This window comes from Micromesistius poutassou (genome assembly GCF_964030765.1).
Source record: "Micromesistius poutassou genome assembly, chromosome: 8".
Taxonomy (NCBI): Eukaryota; Metazoa; Chordata; class Actinopteri; order Gadiformes; family Gadidae; genus Micromesistius; species Micromesistius poutassou.
This window is the reverse complement of record NC_140278.1, coordinates 11,485,238-11,507,797: the sequence shown is the minus strand read 5'-3', so window position 1 is coordinate 11,507,797 and position 22,560 is coordinate 11,485,238. Positions and strand designations below refer to the sequence as shown.

At 44.0% G+C, this 22,560-nt stretch overlaps 1 protein-coding gene across 1 annotated transcript in view; it reads right to left on the bottom strand.

The window, feature by feature from the left end:
- me1 (malic enzyme 1, NADP(+)-dependent, cytosolic) overlaps window positions 1-22,560 on the bottom strand; it is a 69,465-nt gene that overhangs the window by 9,819 nt on the left and 37,086 nt on the right. The window contains exons 4-9 of the mRNA XM_084471448.1: window positions 19,317-19,392; window positions 17,699-17,860; window positions 10,717-10,820; window positions 5,734-5,843; window positions 4,976-5,073; window positions 4,223-4,336 (exon numbers count right to left, since the gene is read on the bottom strand). Of these exons, the coding sequence (XP_084327574.1) occupies window positions 4,223-4,336; window positions 4,976-5,073; window positions 5,734-5,843; window positions 10,717-10,820; window positions 17,699-17,860; window positions 19,317-19,392 (664 nt within the window). The remainder of the gene's footprint in view (window positions 1-4,222; window positions 4,337-4,975; window positions 5,074-5,733; window positions 5,844-10,716; window positions 10,821-17,698; window positions 17,861-19,316; window positions 19,393-22,560) is intronic.

The window sequence follows — 22,560 nt, the reverse complement described above, 5'->3', positions numbered from 1 at the left end:
GAGAGGTAATAAAGTCTGTCAGCACGAGGGCCTCTGATTTATTGAGTAAAGTAGCAAAGGTGATACAGATTCATAAAGCGTGAGAGATCGAATATTTCTAAGTCCCTAACAGCGCTGAGGTCGTCTGGAGCTTCGCCTCCATGGAAGTTCTGCTTCAGAAGAGCATGATGGTTCTCTGTGTGTGTGTTTTTTATGTTTTCAGTGCTGGCGTGGGGGTTACCTGGGTCCAGCTCCCTGTTCAGCTCCCTAACCTTGAGAAAGGCTAACGGTGGGATTTCTGACTGTATTCTGGGTTGACTTGATCTTACGGGCCATGACATAAAAGTTGAAAGGCATACTACGTTCTGGGTTGATTTGACCTTTCGGGCCTTGACATGAGAAAAGTTAAAAAGGCATACCATAGATGTGATGTGTTTGTTTTTGCCCATCAGTTGTGGCCGAATATTATCAGCAGACTGACTCCTGTTCTTGCGAATGTGTGGTGCATTGTCTGAGTCTCCAGCATCTCCCCTAGTTGGGACATGCGGCCTCCGGCTCAGGCCTTGACCTGAAAAAATAGCTGACTATATTCGTAATGTGATATGTTCGTTAGTTTAGAACAAGAGTTAACTATATTCGTAATGTACATGTCATGTGGTGTGCTCGTTAGGCTATTTTGCCCATCATATCCCCCTCAAGTCGCCACCAGGCGACTTCACTTACTAGGGATACGAGGGGTGTGATTTGCTCGTTAGGCTATTTTGCCCATCATACCCAATTTAATTTTTCAAGACTTTTTCTAAGCAACTAATTCCACTTTTACTCAGGATGTTTGACTTCTCAAAAGATAATGGTACTTTGCCCAGGACTTTGACTGAAGCCTCCATAACTCTACTGTTAAAACCAGGCAAGGACAGAAAGGAATGTGGGTCTTATCACCCTATCTCTCTCCTCAATTGTGATATTAAGATATTGGCAAAAGTACTTGCACGCCATTTGGAAAGAGTTATGCCAGAGGTGATCTCCCCAGATCAAACAGGTTTCATGACTGGGCGTCACTCTTTTTCTAATGTGCGTCACCTTTTAAATCTACTATACTCACCTGCAGTAGGGAGGCTGAAGTTGTCATTTCTTTGGACTCTGAAAAAGCATTTGATAGGGTAGAGTGGAGTTTTTTGTTTGAGTGCTTGAGTGGGTTTGGTTTTGGCCCTAGTTTTATGTCATGGATTGAGCTTTTGTATTTCAGCCCAAAGGCTTCAGTAGTCACCAATAGGAATTGTTCAAAATTATTTTCCTTGACAAGGGGGACACGCCAGGGTTCGCCAATAAGTCCACTGTTGTTTGCTTTGGTTATTGAGCCTCTTTCTATTATGCTTAAGTCAAAGCAGGAAATATGTGGAGTTCAGAGATGGGGACTGACACATAAGGTATCTTTGTATGCGGACGATTTATTGTCATATGTGTCAGATCCTATACATTGTATTCCCCATGTTCTGAACATATTGCAAACATTTAGTGTATTTTCTGGGTATAAATTGAATTTAACTAAAAGTGAGTGTTTTCCTATAAATGCCTTGGCCCGATCTCTTCAGGATTCAGTTACCATTTTGTATGTCCAGAGATGGGTTTAAATACTTAGGTATTAATTTGACTCAAACCTTCCCTGAATTATACCATAAAAACTTCACTCCACTAGTAAATAGAGTAAAGGCTGATTTCCAGAGATGGAATGCCATTAATCTGTCCTTGGTTGGTAGGGTTAACTGTATTAAAATGAATGTCCTCCCTAGATTTCTTTATCTTTTTCAATGTCTTCCCATTTTTCTGGCCAAAACTTTTTTTCAGACTTTGGATGGGTACGTCACATCATTTATTTGGGCAGGCAAAGCTCCTAGAATTCAAAAGAGATTCATGCAAAGGCATCATGCCATTGGAGGCCTGGGGTTACCAAATTTACAATTTTACTATTGGGCGGCAAACTGCCAAAAGATACTTTATTGGTGTCAGTCATCAGATATGGATTGGTGTGAATCTGAAAATAACTCTTGTCTTTCAACATCACTCCCAGCTTTAGCAACTTCTAAAATCCTAAAAGCTATTTCAACACAAACTTCAAATCCAACGGTCATTAACACCTTGCATATTTGGCAACAATTTAGAAAACATATGGGTTTAACTAATTTCTCAATTAAAGCCCCAATATCCAATAATCATTAATTTATTCCAGCTAGAATAGATGCAACTTTCTTAGTATGGAACAGGCAAGGTCTTGTCAGATTTAAAGATCTTTATAAGGAAGGTATATTTGAAAGTTTCAGTGACATATGTGAAAAATTTCATCTCTCCCGCTCAAGTCATTTTAGATATTTTCAAATTTGCCAATTTATTCGTAGTAACACGACAGATTTTCCAAATGAACCAGACCCATCTGCTTTGGAGGATATCTTGGATGTGTCTTCTAGTTTAAAGGGACTCATCTCCAGAATTTATAACATTATCACTTCCCATGGTGATAATATCCTGGATAAAATTAGAGCAAAGCGGAATGATGAACTGGGAGAGGCAATACCAGACGGTATATGGGAGGAGGCTGTGCGTAGGGTCAATGGGACTACGTACTGTGCTCGGTTAAGCTTAATTCAGTTTAAAGTTTTACATAGGATGCACTTTTGTAAAGCTAAATTAGCGAAAATATACGCAGGCATGGATGAAACTTGTAGCAGGTGTCATAGCACTCCAGCAACTTTGACCCATATGTTCTGGTCATGCCCATGTTTGGATGACTTTTGGTTAGGCATATACAAAACGCTATCAGAAATGATAGAAATAGAATATGAGCCCAATGTGTATACCTCAATTTTTGGAACAGTACTGGGTGACCAGATAGGTCTTTCCAGGTACAAAGATATATTAGCTTTTGCAACATTGATTGCTAGGCGGCAAATTCTTTTACATTGGAAATCCCCATATCCACCAAAAGTGTCTGTTTGTTTGACTGATCTTATGATGTATCTTAAATTGGAAAAGATAAAGCATGCACTTAGAGGGTCCAATGACCGTTTCTATGGTATCTGGAACCCAGTAATTACATACTTTGAAAAACTTAAGACCCTTCCTGACATTTCCTAATGACATGCAATGCACTAGGTTACTATGTTATGGGCCTAAAAAAGTCTGCAAATACTCTTTTATTTTTATTTTTTTTTCGTATTACTATAATGTCTGCAGGTGTGTGATTGTGTGTGTATTTTTTCATTTATTTTTCTTCTATTATGGTATGTGATGTTATAGGTGTAATAATAACTCACTAATTATTAGTTTATAATAATTATTATTAGTAGTATTTTGTTGAACTGGTGACATTTGAAGACGCATAGGGGTTCTGTTGGGGAGGGAGGGTGGGCAGGGGGGGTTATATTTTGTAAAAGAAAGAAAACATTGCATTTAATTTCACAATGTAACCTTGTTGTTCTTGGTTAATAAAAAGAGACTTAAAAAATAATGTATAACGGACCTTCGCAAGGTCCTTCGCCAATTTTTTGGCATGCCAAAGATTTTGCCACTGCTCACAAAGTTGCTGCCGGAGCCTGAGAAACTCCACCACCGGTCGTACGATGGCTTAAGATGCCCACACGAATGGCAGATTTTTACGATCAGAGCTGAATTTGAACATTTCCTTTATTGTGTGTCCATCTGCGGTCAATTTTGGGACAGTGAGATGCCAGCATTAATAGAAAACAGAAGATCAGTGTCAGGGCTCATTGGCTCAACACATAACCCCACATTCAACTTTGTCTCAGCTAATTAGGCGTGAAGCTCAGGTTCAAGTCTATGAGTTAATGCATATCTAATCCTTTTTTTATATAACAGACGGGCAGGGTTTGGCTCTCTCCTCTTGCACTCTGCTTTTCTCCCTATATATTTCCCTTAGCTTGTGCCACCTGCTTCTCATTTTGGTTGACTGCATATTGTACATAGCAATGCAATATTTGACAGAGTGAGACTGCCATAAAGCATTAATGTGACAACGAAGCAAGCTGATCAATACAGCTCTTTAAGCTCTTTAGCTCTCCATGCACAATAATCTGATAATGAGAGTATGGAGGTTGTGCTGCTATATTCAAATCAAAAGGATTATTCAAGTGTCAAATGTGTGCTTAATGCCAGAGAGGGACTGGTTGGTATAGAGTGTGCATGTGTATGTGTGCGAGTCTGCATGCACAGAACCACAGAGTCAGACTACCTTCACAATGAGACCCTTGGAGTCCACCATCCAGATCTTTTTCAGACTAAGCTCCTTCGTAAGTCCTTCCTTCTCCATCGCCATGGTGATGAGGTCAGCGATTCCCATGGCTGCCTGGGTGAAGAATACAAGTTAGTCCACTGCTGACCATATCTATATTAGGGTAGGGTTTATTTGAAAGACATGCTTCAACAAAGGTTTCAACACGTACCAGTAGCACAGAGTGATAACATTTCTAAATCTGTATTTTTTACTGCATTAGCATTTGGGCAACTTTCGGCAGAGCTGATTGGCTCAGGATGGCATCACAAACACTTTCTCAGATGGTGCAAGCCTTTTTCTATTATATTTATATATCTTTATATATATTGTTTTTAATGTGGTTAATTGTTCAATTTATAGAAAGTTAATAATCTTAACAATAGCGATACAACATGGACTTTTTTTGCCGGATGACCGATAGTTTCAACAAGGTCGTACAACGTTACCATCATCATACAACACAAGCATTGCCCCTAAACATGGGTTGAGCCCATCGCAGGACGATCAGCGGCAGTAAATCATCACTGAGATACCGCGGGACTGAACCGCCGTAGATCGCCGACATCGACACAATGACATTGACATTGATGAGTCTGCCCCGGACAATCACTAGGTGAGATGTAATAATAGCTCTTGCGTCTGAGCAGCCTGTGCGTCCCGTCCTATGCGTCCTAATCAAGACGCCTTCGCCCGCAGGGGGAGCTCTCGTACCTCCCCGGCTCCTTGGAAGACGATGGTGTGATCGCACATCTTGCTCTTGGTGATGCGCAGGGCGGCCAGGAGGCCGGCCACGGCCACGGCAGCGGTGCCTGCAGGACCACATTAATGTCCATTAATGTTAACATGAGGAATATGAGTCTGTGGAAACACAGATGAAACAACGGAGGGGTATCGGAAGGGTACGGAGGGAGTGGCGAACAGCGTGTTGCTCATTTTAAGACCTTCGGGGTTATTGAAAAGATAGCATCAGTGAGACCTATTGTTAGGAATGAGGACGGTAGATAATAAGGCTTGTGTTTGGGTCCTTGGGTCGTGTTCAGCGGTGCACCCAAACTGATGGTGAGAACAATTTTAGTACCACACTGCTGTGGGTGACATTGAACTGGAGCATAACTAATAAATAAAACGGTTTTGGTTAGTGCGCTCTGCTTGTTGGTGAGCTTTCAGCGGTATACTGATATACCATGTGAGACGTTTTTCAACAGCTCAACAATGGAAGCAAAAAAAAAGCAGCTGAGGTGAACATTACAGGAATGAATGGATAGATGGTAGTAGATAGACCAGAGGTGGATGGATGGATGAATAGATTGTTTAGGCAAAATGGTTAAATGGCCAGACAACAAATAGATAGATGTGTACATGGAACGAGGATGTGTGTGGGTGTGCAGAACCAAGGATGCATTGCATTGGAATATTGCTGCGTCTCAGCTTGAGCATATGTGTGCAGATTCAGAAGAGTGTGTGAGTACCTTGAATATCATCGTTGAACGTGCAATACTGGTCCCGGTACTTGTTGAGCAGACGGAATGCGTTGACATTGGCAAAGTCTTCAAACTGAATGAGGCAGTCCATGCCGTACCTGTTGGAGTTGAACATGAATTCAGGTCAAATGAATAAGCACATGAAGTCATTAGAGATCCAGCACAGAAGGAAAAACAAGATGCACATCCGAGGCTTTGATTTCAAATGGCATCTCCTTCTTGAATGTACTCATTTGCATACAATTATCTTTTCAACTCCCAACCACACACACACAGACATACACACACACACTATTTATTCATTAAAAGTTGAGATTAGTTTAAGTTGAGTTATTTGACGCGTTTAGATTGACTGGCCTCTTTGAATGGCCAGGTCTCTGAGGACACCGTGGGGTTTAAATTACTTGAGTGCTCTGGCCTGCGGGGGGCGCCCTCCCACGGCAATAAAGATCCCCGGAGGAGCAGAGAACCAAAGGCTGTGTGAGGAAGTGGCCTCCCATAAACACATACCCCTGCGGACTTCGCGGCCCGCCACGGACCACGGACGCACAGCAGGGACACTTCAATACAATTCAATTTAGTTTTTACAAGTGGACACCTGCTCGCCCAGCTTTATGTTAGCACCTGATAACGGCTGACCGAGACAGAGGTCAGTACTTTAACTCCCCCACCACCACCATCGCCCCCCCTCCCCCACCGCTCCCCCCCCCCCCCACACACACACACACACACACTCGCAGAACTCTCCTATACCTCATAGCGGACAGAGAACAATACAGAGCACACCCAGTGGCCTGTTTAAACCAGCAGGGTTCAGCTTTTACTGTCCGCTCTCACGGATAATTACACCACACCACTCACATCCCACCAGTCAGAGCAGCAATGCTGAAGGTGTGTGTGTGTGTGTGTGTGTGTGTATGTGTGAGCATGAGTGTGTGTGCTTGTGTGCTTGTGTTTGTGTGTGCAACCACCAAAAGTGTATTAAATTGACGATAGAAGGGTAGCTGTTTGAGCTGTAAAACAGCCTTCTCTGTGGCCAAGTGAAAGAGAAAGTTGGAACCAGGCCAGGCTAATACCGGTAGATCAACAGCCTTCGGTAGCGCTACAGCCAGGTGCAGGCCTGTCAATGAAACGAGTGCAGGGGTGCAGAAGAAAAGCCATCAAGCGGAGAGATCACCTTCACACGTCACACCGTCCAGGCGGGTGGGTCTCTGTGTGTAAATAATGGGCACTGCAGGGGGGTCCCCACCGCCCAGAGGCTGCCCAGCTGGCGACGCAACAAGCACACGGGCGAGTGAGATAAAATGCCTGTCAGAAACGGGCTGTGAAGGGTGCTGCATGTGTGGAGACCAAACAACGGAGCCCAGAGCGGAAGCATAAAGTTTTCATGAGCTTTGGGGACAGGCGACGGGTGGGGACGGCGGTACCGCTCGCCCTGCGTCGCCCCCCCACCCCCCAGCACAGCGCCCCCCCCCCCCCCCCCCCCCCAGTGTGCGGCGCTACCCTGTTCTCTACCCAGGGGTCATCTCAGTTCAGCAGCAGGGGACAAGTTTCCCGGTGTCGTCGGGCCAACGCGGCGGTCGCGGAACACGACTCGGGGTCTGTCATCTGCGGGGCGAATGACAGCGATGATGTCACGCCTCGCCCAGCTGTCAAGGGCTGGAGTTTGAGGCTTGGACATCCGACGGGGAAAAGAGAAAATAGATATTGCGGATTTACAGTTTATTTTCGCATCGACTCTTGCAGGGATGAAGAGCAGAGAGAGAGAAAGAGAGAAAGAGACAGAGAGAAAGAGAGAGAGAGACTTTTTCTCACGTTCCCAAAGCCGTCACTTTTTCCCCTGTCTGAATGGAATCGGCAACCTCACAAAACCCCACAGAGGACAAAGCCGAGACAAAGCCGGACAACTGATTTGTAGCTCTGACTATTAGAGAATAGGAAGAAGAAGAAAGAAGAAATTATTTCCTTCTTTCTCTCTACCTCATGTTCTTTAGAAAGAAAATAAGAAAGAAGTAAGTAAATAAAGAAGTGCAAGTGCTACGTGTCTGAATCAGAGAAGAAAGGGATATATTGGAATCGAGTACAGCTCTCCTTCTCCATGGCCTTTGTGGTAGGCAATCTCATAGTTATATTTATAAGTTACTATATAACTAACTAATTGGTTGGTTGAACACATTATGGTTTGGAAAGTATTATTATCGACCCAAGATAGATTACAGATTCAGACCTTCTTCATTCTCCTCTTCCAGTATAATGTCAACAGCTATCTATTTTGGCCCTGCCAGCAGGCCAGGAGAACACGGCTAGGGAAAGACTTTCTGTCCAACATTTGGAGGAGAATAACCCCCCTGCACCTGTGAGGTACAAAGACAATCTAAAACCTTGGAAACTGACATCCCTCTGCCTTCGTTTTGCCAGTAGACGTAATGGAAAATCCCTAAATAGCCTATTCTGGATCATTAAATAGTAAAGTCTGGTAGAGTGTTCATTGCTCACTCGACTAGAGAGGAGACTGGTGGTTGCAAACATCCAACAGGGTTATCCAATATATTGGGTGCTTCTTTGCATTAAGGAGTCTCATTGGTCCTAGACCCAATTTCTCATAAAGAATCACCAAGACGATGTGGAGAGAGTTCCCTGGCCCTTGTTGTTACGAATGAGAGACAGAGATGGTGGTAGTCAGGGACCCTCAAAGCTGTCGGACCCTCGACTTGGAAAAAAGTCCAAAGAGGGCCCCACAGTGACGAGAACACTCACAAACAATGCCTACTAGGGCACTAGATGCCTTGTAGTTCTTGTACTTTGCTATTCCCATCATTGTATCCTATTTGGCCGGAAGGGCTGATAGACACCAGGTCACCATCAAGCTGCTGTGGCGCAACCTCAGGATATTATGGTATATTGTTGGGATGGGATTATTAGCATCGGAGACTGTGCCAAGTAGATGAGTCGGCACACGCAGACAGGTCCCGTTTGAGAACTCTATTAACGCGTGACCCAGAAACCTGGAGGAAACTCGTCGGGCTCCGCTGGAGGTTTAAGTGAAACCTGAGCTGAGGTCTGGGGATCGCCATGGTAGCCCCATCTACCCCCGAGGCACACGGGGGAGGACCAGAAGAAGAGTGTGCATGTTGGGGCGGGGGGGGGGGGGGGGACCTCCACACACACACACACACACACACACACACACACACACACACACACACACACACACACACACACACAGAAGGTCAAAGACAAGGGCACCTCTGTGCAAACACAGCTGTCCGACCCGTGTGTCTGTGTGTCTGTGTGTGTGTGTGTATATACTAGCGGACCGCATTTACCGGTTCTTAATAAATCCTCCGTCCAACTCATGGTCTCCAGAGAACCCACGTCTCTCAGCACACGTTATTTATCAAATCCCGCCGCTGTCATTATGGACGCAAATACTGCCTGCATTCTTTCCCCTTGCCCCATTTCCCCTTGCATCGGTCATCATTGATGTTCCATACAGTCAGGAAGCAAGGAATGTTTGACCGATGGGAATGGGTATCATCAAGGTCAGGGTCGTGGCTCCATTTGTAACAGACAGAAGAAGTTTGAACTACGACAAAAAACAAACCACAACAAAGGCATATATCGGTAAAAATAACGAATTTGATCCAAGGTTCGGTATTTCTGCTTTTTGACAGGACAGAAGTGACCCCTGCACTCACTGATATTCTACAGGTCAGACCAGAGGAGCCTGTTGTCTCCCTCCCAGTAGAACCAATACTTATATTGTCCCCTTTCAGCAAAGGACACTTAACTCAACGGGTGAGGAAAATAACTCCCAAGCTGTCACTGTGAATTGCAGCAGACACCATGCTGAATAACTGCTTGTACAGGTGAGCAATAATCAAGAACAATATATGTTCCCATGAGAGGGACTGGCTAGCAGACCCTAAAGAGGTTTCAAGAACCTCATTACAAAAGCAATCTTCGAGGTGTTCTTTTGTTGGACAAAATTATTCCATGCTCATGCGCCTGGTGATGAGCTGTGGTGCTTCAAATTACCTGAACTCTTTCCCCCGGTTTCATAGAAGGCAAAACATACAAATGTTTTTCTGAGGCACAGTAATCATTCATTCAAATCGAACCCTATCATTATTTATTTTCCACCAATGTGTCGTCTTTTCGGAAAAAACCATTGCGCCTCCCTATAGTTTGAAAAAGCGACCCGGTTATTAAAGAGTGGCGGCTGGTTCTTCTGAAGCCAGCTGGAGAGGCCCCAGAACAAGAGTCACTCTCTCTCTCTCTCTGGCTCTCTTTCTCTATCTCAATTTCTCTCTTTCTCTCAGTCTCTCTTACTCTCAGTCTAGTCTCTCTTACTCCCAGTCTATCAGTCTTTTTCGTTCCCTCTCTGTCTATTTCTCTCTCTTATTTTCTCTTACTTTTCACTGACTTTTAGTCTGAGAGAGAGAGGTGGCATGCAGGATAAAACACATCAACACCAACAGAGACCCACAAGCACGACCATTGGGTCAGCATGCTATACATGGTGCCAGACGCGTTGGTGGTAGCTGGCTGTTTCTGGTTGGCAAAGGTGTTGAACAGGTGTTGTCCAACACTGCAGCAAGCACCGTCTTCCAGTGTCTGAATATATTTCTGGAACCCTTTGAATTCCGATGGAATTCTTTTGATTCATGTCATTCAGGTCATTGCCCTGTGCAGATCAAGCCCAGGGGACCAATTCTTTTGATGAGTGGGTCCAGACAAGCGGTGATCCGTTGGTCGAGACCAGATCATCACTTGTCTGGACAAACTCATGTAACAAATATGCTCTGCATAACCTGTTGATCCCCGTACAGCTGTAATTTGAATCAGTATGGGTGACAGCAGCAGACATCATTGGAGGAGTTATACAAGGTAATATGTGTCTGGAAGGAAAGAGGGAGGGAGGGAGGGGGGGAGAAAGAGGGGAGAGGAGGTGTGCAGTGCAACTCCCACCTGTCTGTCACGGCCTTCATGAACTCATCCAGCAGGTCATCGTAGGCCTGGCCCCGCACTCGCTTGTGTCTCAGCCCTATGTACAGAGGATCCTTCAGAAGCTCCTGCAGAAAACACACACACACACACACACACACACACACACACACACACACACACACACACACACACACACACACACACCGACAGAGATGATGAGACGTAGCAGCGAGGGGCGGAAATCAACCAACGTGAAACAAACTCCATAGAGGAGGTGGGAGGAGAGAGGAGCAGAACTGAGCTGCTCCTCCCGTTTGGGTATTCTACAAGCTGGGACCGCCCACACATCATTGAAGGTGAGGCGCACCACCGAGGTGTGAACAGTTCATCCGTCACCGTCACACGCCTGAGACGTAGACAGCTACAACGACATTGTTACCATGAAATCCTTTCCACTTGTTAAAAATGTTTTGCTGTAATTTACACTATGGACATATCATGCTTTTTTTCAACTTATTTTTTCCCACACCCCAATATTTTTCCATAGTCTGGGATCTCTGGCACCTATCCAAAGAGGGGGGAGGATTAACACTCCCTGGGCTGCTAGATGCAGCACACTACTCCTTAGGCTCAGCTGATGAGGAGCAGACAGATGCAAGGCCAAAATAAACATACTCTTCAATGAATTATCGTTTAAGATAACAAGAACGCCTGATTGAAAAGGACTAATAGACTCAGAGCCTATCCATGCTGGGACCCCAGCTCTATTCCTGTCTACAGCTCTAACCCCAGGGCCTTTCAGAGGAACACCCCCTGTTGCTTCCACTTCAAAGAGGGTCCACTCCCGTTACCATGTGTTGAAGACGACATGCACACACAACCACTAACTAATGATGTGCGTGGGTTCTCCATTGGTCCTCAATCATGAATGACATTCCATAATTTTCCCCATATCTATGTATGAATTCATAACTCTTTGTTAAAATGCAATAGGTAGTATGTATTTTAGTCCGAGTCCAACCCCTGACCCATGGCTCACCAACACCATAGACGTCCTCTAACCAAGCCCATTTGCATTTGTACATATGCATTTTGGGAGGGGGGAGGTTTAACTACACATAAACCCCTGCTGAGTTGGAAACAGAATGAAGACAAAGTTCATATTCAAGAGTTAGAGAAACTGCCGGGGGCAACTTAAAACCAATGGTTTTATGGTCAGTGGTTGGTTTGTGCACACGTGTGTGTGTGGGTGGGTGTGTACAGGCGCATTTGTGTGTATGTGTGTGGGTACATGACGTGCATAGAAGGGATAGAAAAAATAAACAGTGGAAGAGACACAGAGATAGAGATGAATAGAAAAAGAGCGAGAGTGAGAGCGAGAGAGAGACATTTGGACAAAGAGAGTTTGGTAAAACTGCACCGTAATTAGCTCAGACAGCCGAGACAGCGTCATTTCCCTCCATACGGTATGCGGTCAGCTCTGGAACACGCACCCGACCCAAACACATCTCACCATTTCAAAATACACTCAGAATGTCAGAGCCAAGCAGGACCCTATCATTACAGTCTCTCTTTCTTACACCCCACAGTCAACGTAAACACACAGCATTGTCCACACCCCCCCCCCCCTCCGCCCCCCTGAGGGTCTGTACACATACAGGACCCCTTCCCCTCTGTGATCTCATGAGCAAAAGAAATGAGCGTGCCACTGCTTGGCTCTCTGATAAGCCTGTTTTGGTGCTCGCTGTGCCCGAAGCCAAGCGCAATCAACACCGCCTGTTTAAAGGTGAAGAAGGGCATAGGTCTCTCTGTGGAATGCAGATTGAAACTGAAAACCCTCGTATCAAAAGACCCGTGGCGGGGGCCGTGGCTCCCAGGCAGGCAGTCACCTCTGTGGAGCAATACTTTTTACCCGAGAACGGGCTCCGTCCCACACCGGAGAGAGACGGATGCGTGGAAATGTCTTCTGACAGCTGGAAAGCACAACAGAAAACATGGCGTCCCTCTGGTGCCTCTGGAGATTATGGGTAGTGTAGTGTAGTCTAGTGTAGTGTGTGTGTGTGTGTGTGTGTGTGTGTGTGTGTGTGTGTGTGTGTTACGGCAATGGCTATACTCACTTCTGATAGTAGCACTTCCCATAGTAAGTTCTATAATATCTTAAACATTCAGTTGGAAAAAACGTAACAAAAAACTTTTTAAATAGGTTTATTAAATTCGATGAAGTGCCTTGTGGCCAAAGTGAAGAGTCGCTCATAGTGTCTAGAACGGTGAATAGTGGCTAATAGTGTCTAGGACGGTCAATAGTAGCTTAAAGTGTCTAGCACAAAGTTTTAATTTGTTGCTGGGAACTTTGGAAGGAAAATATGTTTGATGGAGCGTTTGAATGAGGACCTCCATTGTAAAGGTGAGTGTCACAGTGCCCTGGACTCAGGCAGGCCCACCCAGCACCACTCACACAACAAGCACATTGTCCCGGATGATATCATCAGGCTCTTATTTCAGTGGGTGCTTTTGTGTGTGTGTTTTGGGTGTGTGTGTGTTTATGTCTGTGCATGCGTGTGATAATTTGTGTGTGTGCGTGTCAGTGCACCCTCTGTCCATCCCCATCAGTGGGTTCAGCTCATACTTTTATTTCTAATTTCAAATGAAATGTTAGATATGATTAATTAAATAATTACTTCAGAAGGTTATGACACCAAATCTAACCAGGTTAGACTGAAAAATATGGACGTAGCGTCTGTGACGTCGTCAATTAGTTCACAGACAATCGTTATGAAGCCTTAGATTTCACATTATCGGTGCTGCCATTTGGCACAGTGCTCGCTGAAATTGAATGCAGTGGTCTACGGCCAAAACTCATTACTCATTACTACTCATCACTGTAATTTAATAAGGCTGTCACCAGGACATTTTCAAAATAGATAAGGTGGAGATGAACTAGCCACTTTTCTAACCGAACAAAGAAAGAAAAAGGTTAGTTGTTCATTCGCTTAGAATCTCAGTCGCTAGTTAATTAAGCTCGTTTTTTGAACAATGAGGTGTGTGGTGTTCCAGAGGAACACCACACGAATAAGAAAAAAGTTAACTTTTTTCATTCTTTGATCGCTCAGAATCTCAGTGGCTAGATAATCTCCTACTTATCTATTTTGGATACAGTTACAATTTTCTAGTTGAATAGTATTTTTGCATCCAACCACAACGAGCCACTTATAGGACGTTAGATGAACTACACGTTAGTATCTACAGTGAGATACCTATAGGCCGTTAGATGAACTACACGTTAGTATCTACAGTGAGCCACCTATAGGCCGTTATATGAATTACACCTTAGTCTCGACAGTGAGCCACCTATAGGCCGTTAGATTAATTACACCTTAGTCCAGACAGTGAGCTACCTATAGGCTGTTAGATGAATTGCTATGAATAGACCTCTGAAGAATAAGTCCTGCCTCCGAGGCTCCGGTTCCCTCGCTCTGGTTCACTGATCGTACATAACAAACTCTGCAGGTGGCGAAGAAGTAAAAGCTGCGTCACGTTTTGAACTACACACTTTTTCCATCTAGTTTCCACTGTTTTGGATGGTCGGTGCCGTTAAAGTAATTAACTATTATGAAGAAGCATTATGCTAATGCAGATCTGCACAGACTTCAGATGTCACGACTCTCCCAAGTGTGTAGTTCAAAACGTGACACAGCTTTTACTTCTTCGCCACCTACAGAGTTTGTTATGTACGATAATTAAAAAAAAACATGTTATTTCCCATTGACATTTGACCGAGGGAACCGGCTACTGCTTGGTTTTCACCATTAAGCTTGTTGTGTTGAACTGGACTATGATACTTTTTCACTGCAGCTAGGATTTCATTGCCACATCAACCCAAATTGTTTTGGAGAGAAAATCAATTTGAGAGCTGCAACATTTACAATCATTTGATGCAAAAGCTATGACCGCAGGTTGAAAAGGTTTGATCAAAAGTAATGGTAGACAAAATTAGAAATGGAATAGAGGTGGACTGGGCAGGTGTCACTGAAAAACTGCAAATGGCTTTTTTTGAAAAACGGAATGAAAAGGACAAAAAATGTTGAAAACATTTCAACATTTCAACACTCTCTCTCTCTCTCTCTCTCTCTCTCTCTCTCTCTCTCTCTCTCTCTCTCTCTCTCTCTCTCTCTCTCTCTCTCTCTCTCTCTCTCTCTCTCTCTCTCTCTCTCTCTCTCTCTCTCTCTCTCTCTCTCTCTCTCTCTCTCTCTCTCTGTTCCAGAGGAACATCACATTGTTCGACAGCCGCTCTATTCAGCCAATAACAACTCATTCACCATGTCGTCTCCCCAGAATAATGCACCAGTGAGAGAGGCCCAGAACACACGCACACACATTTCAATATATATATTATAAACACACATTCAATGTATTTTATGTCTGAAGATTCAATTGTAATCTTTATATGGAAATAGTTAAGTTTCCATATAAATAAAAGTCACTGTCTATCACTGGATGAGGTAACACAATGGTGATTGAGCCTGTATGGCCCACGCATGAACGCCTTTGATTTTGCAGTATTATGAACCAACTGGGTGTCCGTGGCGACTCCACTGGAATCTATCTGAACCATAACTGCTAATCACCAAAGGTGTCGCCAAAGAGAACGAAAAGTAAAAATCTATAAGATTTCAGCTTAACAGGCTAATGTTGATTCTACAGATGAAATGTAGCTTAAGTCCTGCTGGGAATTGAAGTCAACCACTTACCAGTAGTGAATATATCATCATATCATAAACATTTTTAAGTACTATAAGTAATACAGGAGGGAAGGTGCCTGTTGGGTCTCATTAAAAAAACACATCTGCTCACGGTGAAATACAGATCACTCTTGGACCCCTAGGCATTGTTTACCGAACACTTTACACAAAACACCTGCTGCATTCGCATATTTTTGTTATGCTTTCAAGTTCAATATTAAACTTTATCCAGAGAACAAAACACAGTTACTAAACGCTGGTTTAATTCTGTGTGTCACGCAGTAGTGCAGCACGGTTTGCATTCATTTGTTTCAGGTTTTTTTTCCCTTCATGTCACTTCGGCGGCTCCGTAGTTAAAGGCCCATTGTCGGTTATGATTTTGTTAATCTGCCCCTTTTACTTTTGGTTCCTTGAAGGCTCTGACACTGCCAGCAACATCTGCCTACTCTCTGTCTAACCATGCACTGTGCATTGGACGGCACGCTCAACCAGAATGTGAAACAATGCTAAAGACTCCCACTGAAGCCTGCAGACCATTGATGAAATACATACAGAGAATACAAAGCATCAAGTAAAATAAGGGAGAAGGAGGAACTGGCAGCAGGACTGAACCGTGTGAATCATAACACCAGATCCAGTTCCACCAGCTGGAACAACGTAGACATGCTATACTTTTTATGGGCCTATACTTTTTATGGCCTTGATATAATTTAATAATACAGTATGTTTTTGTTGAAGATGGACGGGATTTGAGAGTTTTGATGATGCCTCGCACGTGTAAAACACACACACACACACACACACACACACACACACACACACACACACACACACACACACACACACACACACACACACACACACACAGGCGCAGAAACATACACACATACACACATGCACAAACACACAGAGAGACGCACACACACACACACACACACACACACACACGCACACACACACACACACACACACACACACACACTCTCTCTCTCGCTCTGCAAAATATCTCCTTACACCCGTCTGCATCTCTGCTCTCCACCCCCGGTCATGTGCACCAGACGGTTCCTTGGACTACTAGCTCCACTATTAGGGCTTCTGAGTCATCTGACAACAGGAGAGGTTGTTTAGGAAAACAGACCGCCGACACGCTGAAGAGAGCCGGTGCCTCAGCAACATTTATTTGGGGATTTCCACCACACCCTAAGCCAGAGCTGGGATGACATTGAGGAGTACAATATACTGTATATAACTTGTCCCTCTTGTGTGTGTCACAAAGGTGGTGCAGCTGTTAATAGATAGATTTTTAGAATATGCAAAAGAGACCCAATAAATATTAAGTAGAACCAATAGGGAAACAATAGATATTTAGCAGGCGGTGGTCAGTAGACCAAGAAATGCAATCCGATCTGGAAGGATGTATACCTCCCCACTCCTGTTGAAATGTTAGCAGAATGTAAATGAAATGTGTTACTCCTGATGATAAGTTTGCAGGATCTAAACTCTCTGGCCTACTGCCTGTGACCCCCCATCTTGTTTGTCTGCTCGTCTCCTTGTGTTCTTTTTGATTAAGTTATTTTGATTTATATGTTCCTGTCCACATTGTAAAGTGTCCTTGAGTTTGAAAGGTGCTTTATAAATGTAATTTATTATTATTATTATTATTATTAAAAAAAGGTGGCAATTTTTTTTGGTTTCATTTGAAATTCTATGCAATACTAATATCTGGATTTTTTTGTAGAGCTTATTTCATTTTTGCTTCTAGAAATAAAGTCATTGATTTAAGTGTGGAGGTACCATTTTTAGGCAATAAGATACATACAGCCTGAAATTTGGCCCATGACTGAAAACCGGTGCAACTCTTAAGCCTCCTTATATACATGGGCAATGCATTAAATAACCTACCAGGTTTGACTGACCTGCCACACCTATAAAGGCAGGATCACTGGACATCTTGGAATCTGAACGTGTCTTCACTGCAAAGAATTTCTAAGAATGAATGCATTTATTTTTTGTTTAATTGTAGAGTGAGTTAGAGAGTTAGACAGGAAACTATGGGAGAGAGATGAAGACATGCAGCAAAGGACCACGGCAGGAATCAAACCCCAGTCGCTGCGGTAAGGACTGAGCCTTAATGTAACACGCTCTACCAGTTGGACCACCGGGGCGCCCAGTCACATGAATGCATTTCTAAGGATTCTTTCTGATTTAAGAAATGTGTAGTGTGGATTCTCCCAAAATGCTTCTGGTGCAGCACTGGTGCCTACCTCGTTGTCTGTGCCCACGTCCAGCATGACCGGCAAGCACTGCATGGGTGGCATGCCCCCGCAGGCCGTGTAGAGAGCCAGCTTCCCCACCGGGATGCCCATGCCGTAGCAGCCCAGGTCCCCCAGCCCCAGGATCCTCTCTCCGTCCGTCACGCACACAGCCTGTGAACAATACCATCCGTCAATATCACTGTTCTCTCTTTCCAAAACAACTGTATTGCTTGTTTATTTGCTTGTTTTGTATACTGATTGGATGTATACTTGGGAACACAACAGAAGCTTCGCCCACAATGGCCTACCCAATGCTGTGCTAAAACCTGTAAACATGTGCTTCTGTATTCCATTTGCTTGGGAAAGCATCTCGCTGGAATAGTACACTTTCTGTCTCTTCAGGAGGGCGCTGGCACCTAGATGCTTTCCACTCGCCCGGCGATGTATTCACAATAACAGCAAATAGGTTGTTCCTCTGAGGGATTTCAATGCATAAAAGCAATCAATTGTGCAACACTTCATATTGTTAGCAGACGGCCTTGGTTCACAACGTCCGCCGCAACGCCAGCAGGCTTATTCCTGTGATTAGTTACGCAGATGAGGACGCGGCCAACAGTTTTTTAACAAGATTGTTAGCGTTGCAATTTAGCCATCTGTTCAGATTCCATTAGTTTGTTTCTTTCTACTCAAAGCACATCAGGCCGAGTCAGAATTATGAATTGAATAATAATATAATAATAATGGAATAATGTAACACTTGTTGCACGTCGAAAATTACAGCAAAGCGACCCACAGCGACCGCATTCAGCCCCCCGTTCACTCTCTCTTTCTCCCTCCTGTTTTGGTCTGGGGTTGAAATCCCATTGTGTAGGTCATATTAGCTTGAGTCTCTGATAAGACTTTATTTCCAGATTAAGTGGGGAGTGGGGAGCACCGAGACAGCGCCGGGCTAAATGCCTACCTGTTGACAGCAGTTAGCAGGTGGCTCACGCTGCAGGTATGCCCGGCATGTCATGTCTACCCGCAGTGAGACTCAGCTGCATGCCATGAAAAAACTTACATCTTTGTGACTCATCATGGGGTCGATACCTAATCATACTTATAATACGGCCAGCTCTGTGGAATCCCCGACTCCTGGTGCATAAGGGCCTTACCTAGCATTAATGCAAGATGAATCGGGGAAGTCATGTTTGATTTGCTCTGGCATAAACGTCTGGCCGCCCTCCCGATCAGACAAATTTACAGCAGATCAGGTCCAGGTCAGGCCGATTACAACCATTCTTCTAATATGGGGTGGGTTAATAATATGACTATGCAGAGTGCTCCAATCAAAGCGTCATTGGGGAATTTTCAAGAAGAACCAAGATGGCTGCCGCAATGTGTCACACGTTTCGTTGCTCTGATTGGTTGTTTGTCTATCCATTGCGTCAAGAGGCATTTCGGTCCCATCATCCCCATTCAGTTCCCCCCCACCATGCTATGGTTTAGAACCAAGATGGCCGCTAGGTGAAAAAGGCACGTGACACGTTGTTGCTGTAGCTATGTCTTTGGTCATTGGCTGGAACGTGAGCGAGTTGAAACCCAATCCACCTTCTGCGGTTACATGCACGCGGTGAGGTTTGCTTACCCGGATGTCTTTCTCCGGCCAGCTCTGGAGCACGTTGGCGATATGGCCACGGTCATGAATAGTGATGAACAGGCCCCTATGGAAACAAAACCAAGAGAGCTTGGGTGAAGGGTCACCGAATTTATTAAACACAAACCTGCTATTTTCAAAAAAGCCATCTTAAATCAAACATTCAACGGCTATCATTGAATTCTTTGAAGTTTGAAGTTGACTTGTATTTTACCTTTTTTCATTTCCCCTTTTCTCAACCAACAAAAGCAATGGAAAACAACAGTGGGGTGCGCATTTTGAACATCAAGGCTGGACATGAGGCCCACCTATAAGCATTAAGCATCAATGAGTTTCCCCTAAATTCTCCAATACAGGTGGAGGTGCCCTTAAAGGATGTAAGAGAACCATGAACCATGAACCATGTGCGGGAGGTCTGATACTACCCACCAAACCCATCTGGGGAATGGATGTGGGCTGGGCCCCATGGCGACATGTCAACAACATAAACGGCAACTTTGAAAAAGAAACAGCTTATAAAGTGCAACTACTGAGCCATTCTCGGGCTATGCTGGTGGTGAAAAAATAGAGAAGAAACTTCAATTGCCTTCACAGCCTGAGACATTTGAAAAGTGGCTGTTATGTGGAAGGAATATATACACAACGGAAAAAAATATTTTCCTTTCCATTCCTTTTCAAAAATGAGTATTCCACTTGTCAATTGAAATGCTCAAGGTACACTTTTAGATGCCTGAAAGCCTGAATAATTTATTAAATTGAAGAAATTGAATAGGCCTGAGCTCCAGAAAGACATTAAATGATTTGATAAAAGTTAGGGCAGCTTTTCTCGATCTTATCCACATCCAGGATGTGTACCCAGGTCTTCCCGAAGGCTTCACATTTTTAAGTTGTTGATCAAAAATCGAAAGCAATCCATTACAGGGTTATGAGTGATTCTGGTGGAAGTCGAGGTGTTGGGGCTGAAGGATCGGCTGGTGACCCCAAAACCTGATTGTTAGGAAATGTCTCTTTGGAGAGATAAAAGCAGATCTTGTAATCCCTCTATTCATCATGCCAAAATATACAAGGAGCATAGTTTTTACTCCTCACAAAGCAACATTTATTGGGGCCATCAGGAGAACTGCCATCGGGGTAACCATTGGTCTTTTTACCCTTGACAGCCCAGAGGAAAATGGGGAGGCATGACAGAGATGATAAGAGGTGTTTGTTGTTTGCATCATGATAAACCCTAAAGTGCATATAGACACACACGCTGATACACAATTAATGTCTAATATTTAAATCATCTGGTCTATATATCATGCCAGCCAGAAAGATCCTTAAATACATTTATCTGTATGCATCATTATTGTGACTAGTCTTTCCTCTCTACTGGACAAGCTTGAACAATAAATCATTGTATAAAGTCTGTAAAACATCAGGGCTCTTTCTTGTGCTGGGTTCACACGATAGGATAATTAGCCAGATTTTGTAAACCGAATCTTGTCAGCAAAGCCCTGATTACTTAATGTTTTTTTGCCAAATTATCCTGTGGTGTGGAGTATGTTAAGAGTGTCCTTTAACGATTGAAGCCTCTCTAACCCAACACCCAGCACCGTGACCCTAAAACCGCCAACCGGCCAAACAAAGACACTTGGGCCGTGAGTACTGACCCATGACTATGGCGGGGGGAGGACTGGCCCCCAACCCACAACATTGTCTCACATCCCGCCAAACCACTGCCGTGCATGGAAACCTCTCAGGCCCTGTTTGCAAGATGCAGGATCACATATGACGTTGGATGACAGAATGGGCACAGATTAGCCAAACAGTGACGCAGGACTGTGGAAATGGTGTCAAAGGTCACAGCGTTAAGGAGGTCCCTTGTTATGTCCTACACAATTTCTGCAACTGTGTCATAAGACTGGGTAAGCGAGACTAAGAAACCCATCAGGGAAGATGGTTTGATGGAACTGCAAATGTGCTTTTTGAACACTGGCAACAAAGGAGCCAGGATAGAAAACAATTCCAAAAAGCTGTTCCCTGTTTCAGGAAAATTCACACAATTCAATCCAAGCCCAATAAACTATAAATTGTGAAAGCAGATATTTCCCACAGAACGTCCTGGGTGATACTTTAATTGTCAATCTAGTTTGAAGTCGTGAGAGAGTAACTTCCCACTTCCAGAGTAAACTGGGACCTCTCCAGCAACCATCAGCCACCTGCCCCACAGTCATCTTTCCCCAACAGCTGTTCCCGCCACACTAATTATTTCCATTAAGCTAGAAACTGCCCGTCAATGTCCTAATACCGGATATGTCATCCAGCCAGGTCACCCAGAGAAACAACTCACAGCCCTGCATCTGTCCGACGGGTAACATGATGTAACTGCACCCCAATAGTGTAGATAGAGACATGTAGCACCCTGACTGTGATCCTAGCCAGTGCTGCTGTCATGGCTTTGGCCAATTATATGCTTGGTCAATGTCATGGATCCTGTTTGAGTTTGAGCTGGAAAGAAGCATGTTTATGAGTGAGTGAGAGGGTTAGCAGGCTCCGACATGGAATTCAGATTTCTGTACACACAGCAAAAGGATGGAAAAGAATGTTCCGATGCTGTCACGACAGAAACGATAAACAATTAAACTGCGCAGTTCTTTTGATTTTAGTTCAGTCTGAGGATTCATACTGTAATTGGAAAAAGCACAAATGTACTCCGAGAAATCACCACCCTTTGTCTAAAAAAATAGAAAAGTACTAAATAGGATATGGGATAGGTCATTTTCCATGTTGAGCTCTTTTACTGAGCTTTACTCCAACATTAACACAGTGGATTCCCAGACCAGTCTGAAATAACATTTCATTACAGCTAGGCCATTCGACTGGCCTTCAGACAAGTGAACACACCAGAAGGAAGAGAGGAGAGAAAATACATTTCAGACAATTCCGAGAAAATGTATCTTAAACTATAACACATTCTCCAAATTGGTATCTTATCTAGGACAGTGACATTGGTGGTGCACCTCTCTGAAAGAGCCTTATCTTACAGAGCAGCTCCAAAGAAGCACAACTCACACTACTAACATGTTGTGCTAATGTGCTATTGGCCACTGAGGAAAAACAAACTTTTCTTAAGACAATTCTGTTTGAGGGAACATGAACCGGTAGCATTTACTAAGCATCTTCAGAGAAACAAAGCATGCAAAGGGTGCACCGTTCTGTCGACATACAATGTTCAATACATTCAAAACCATTG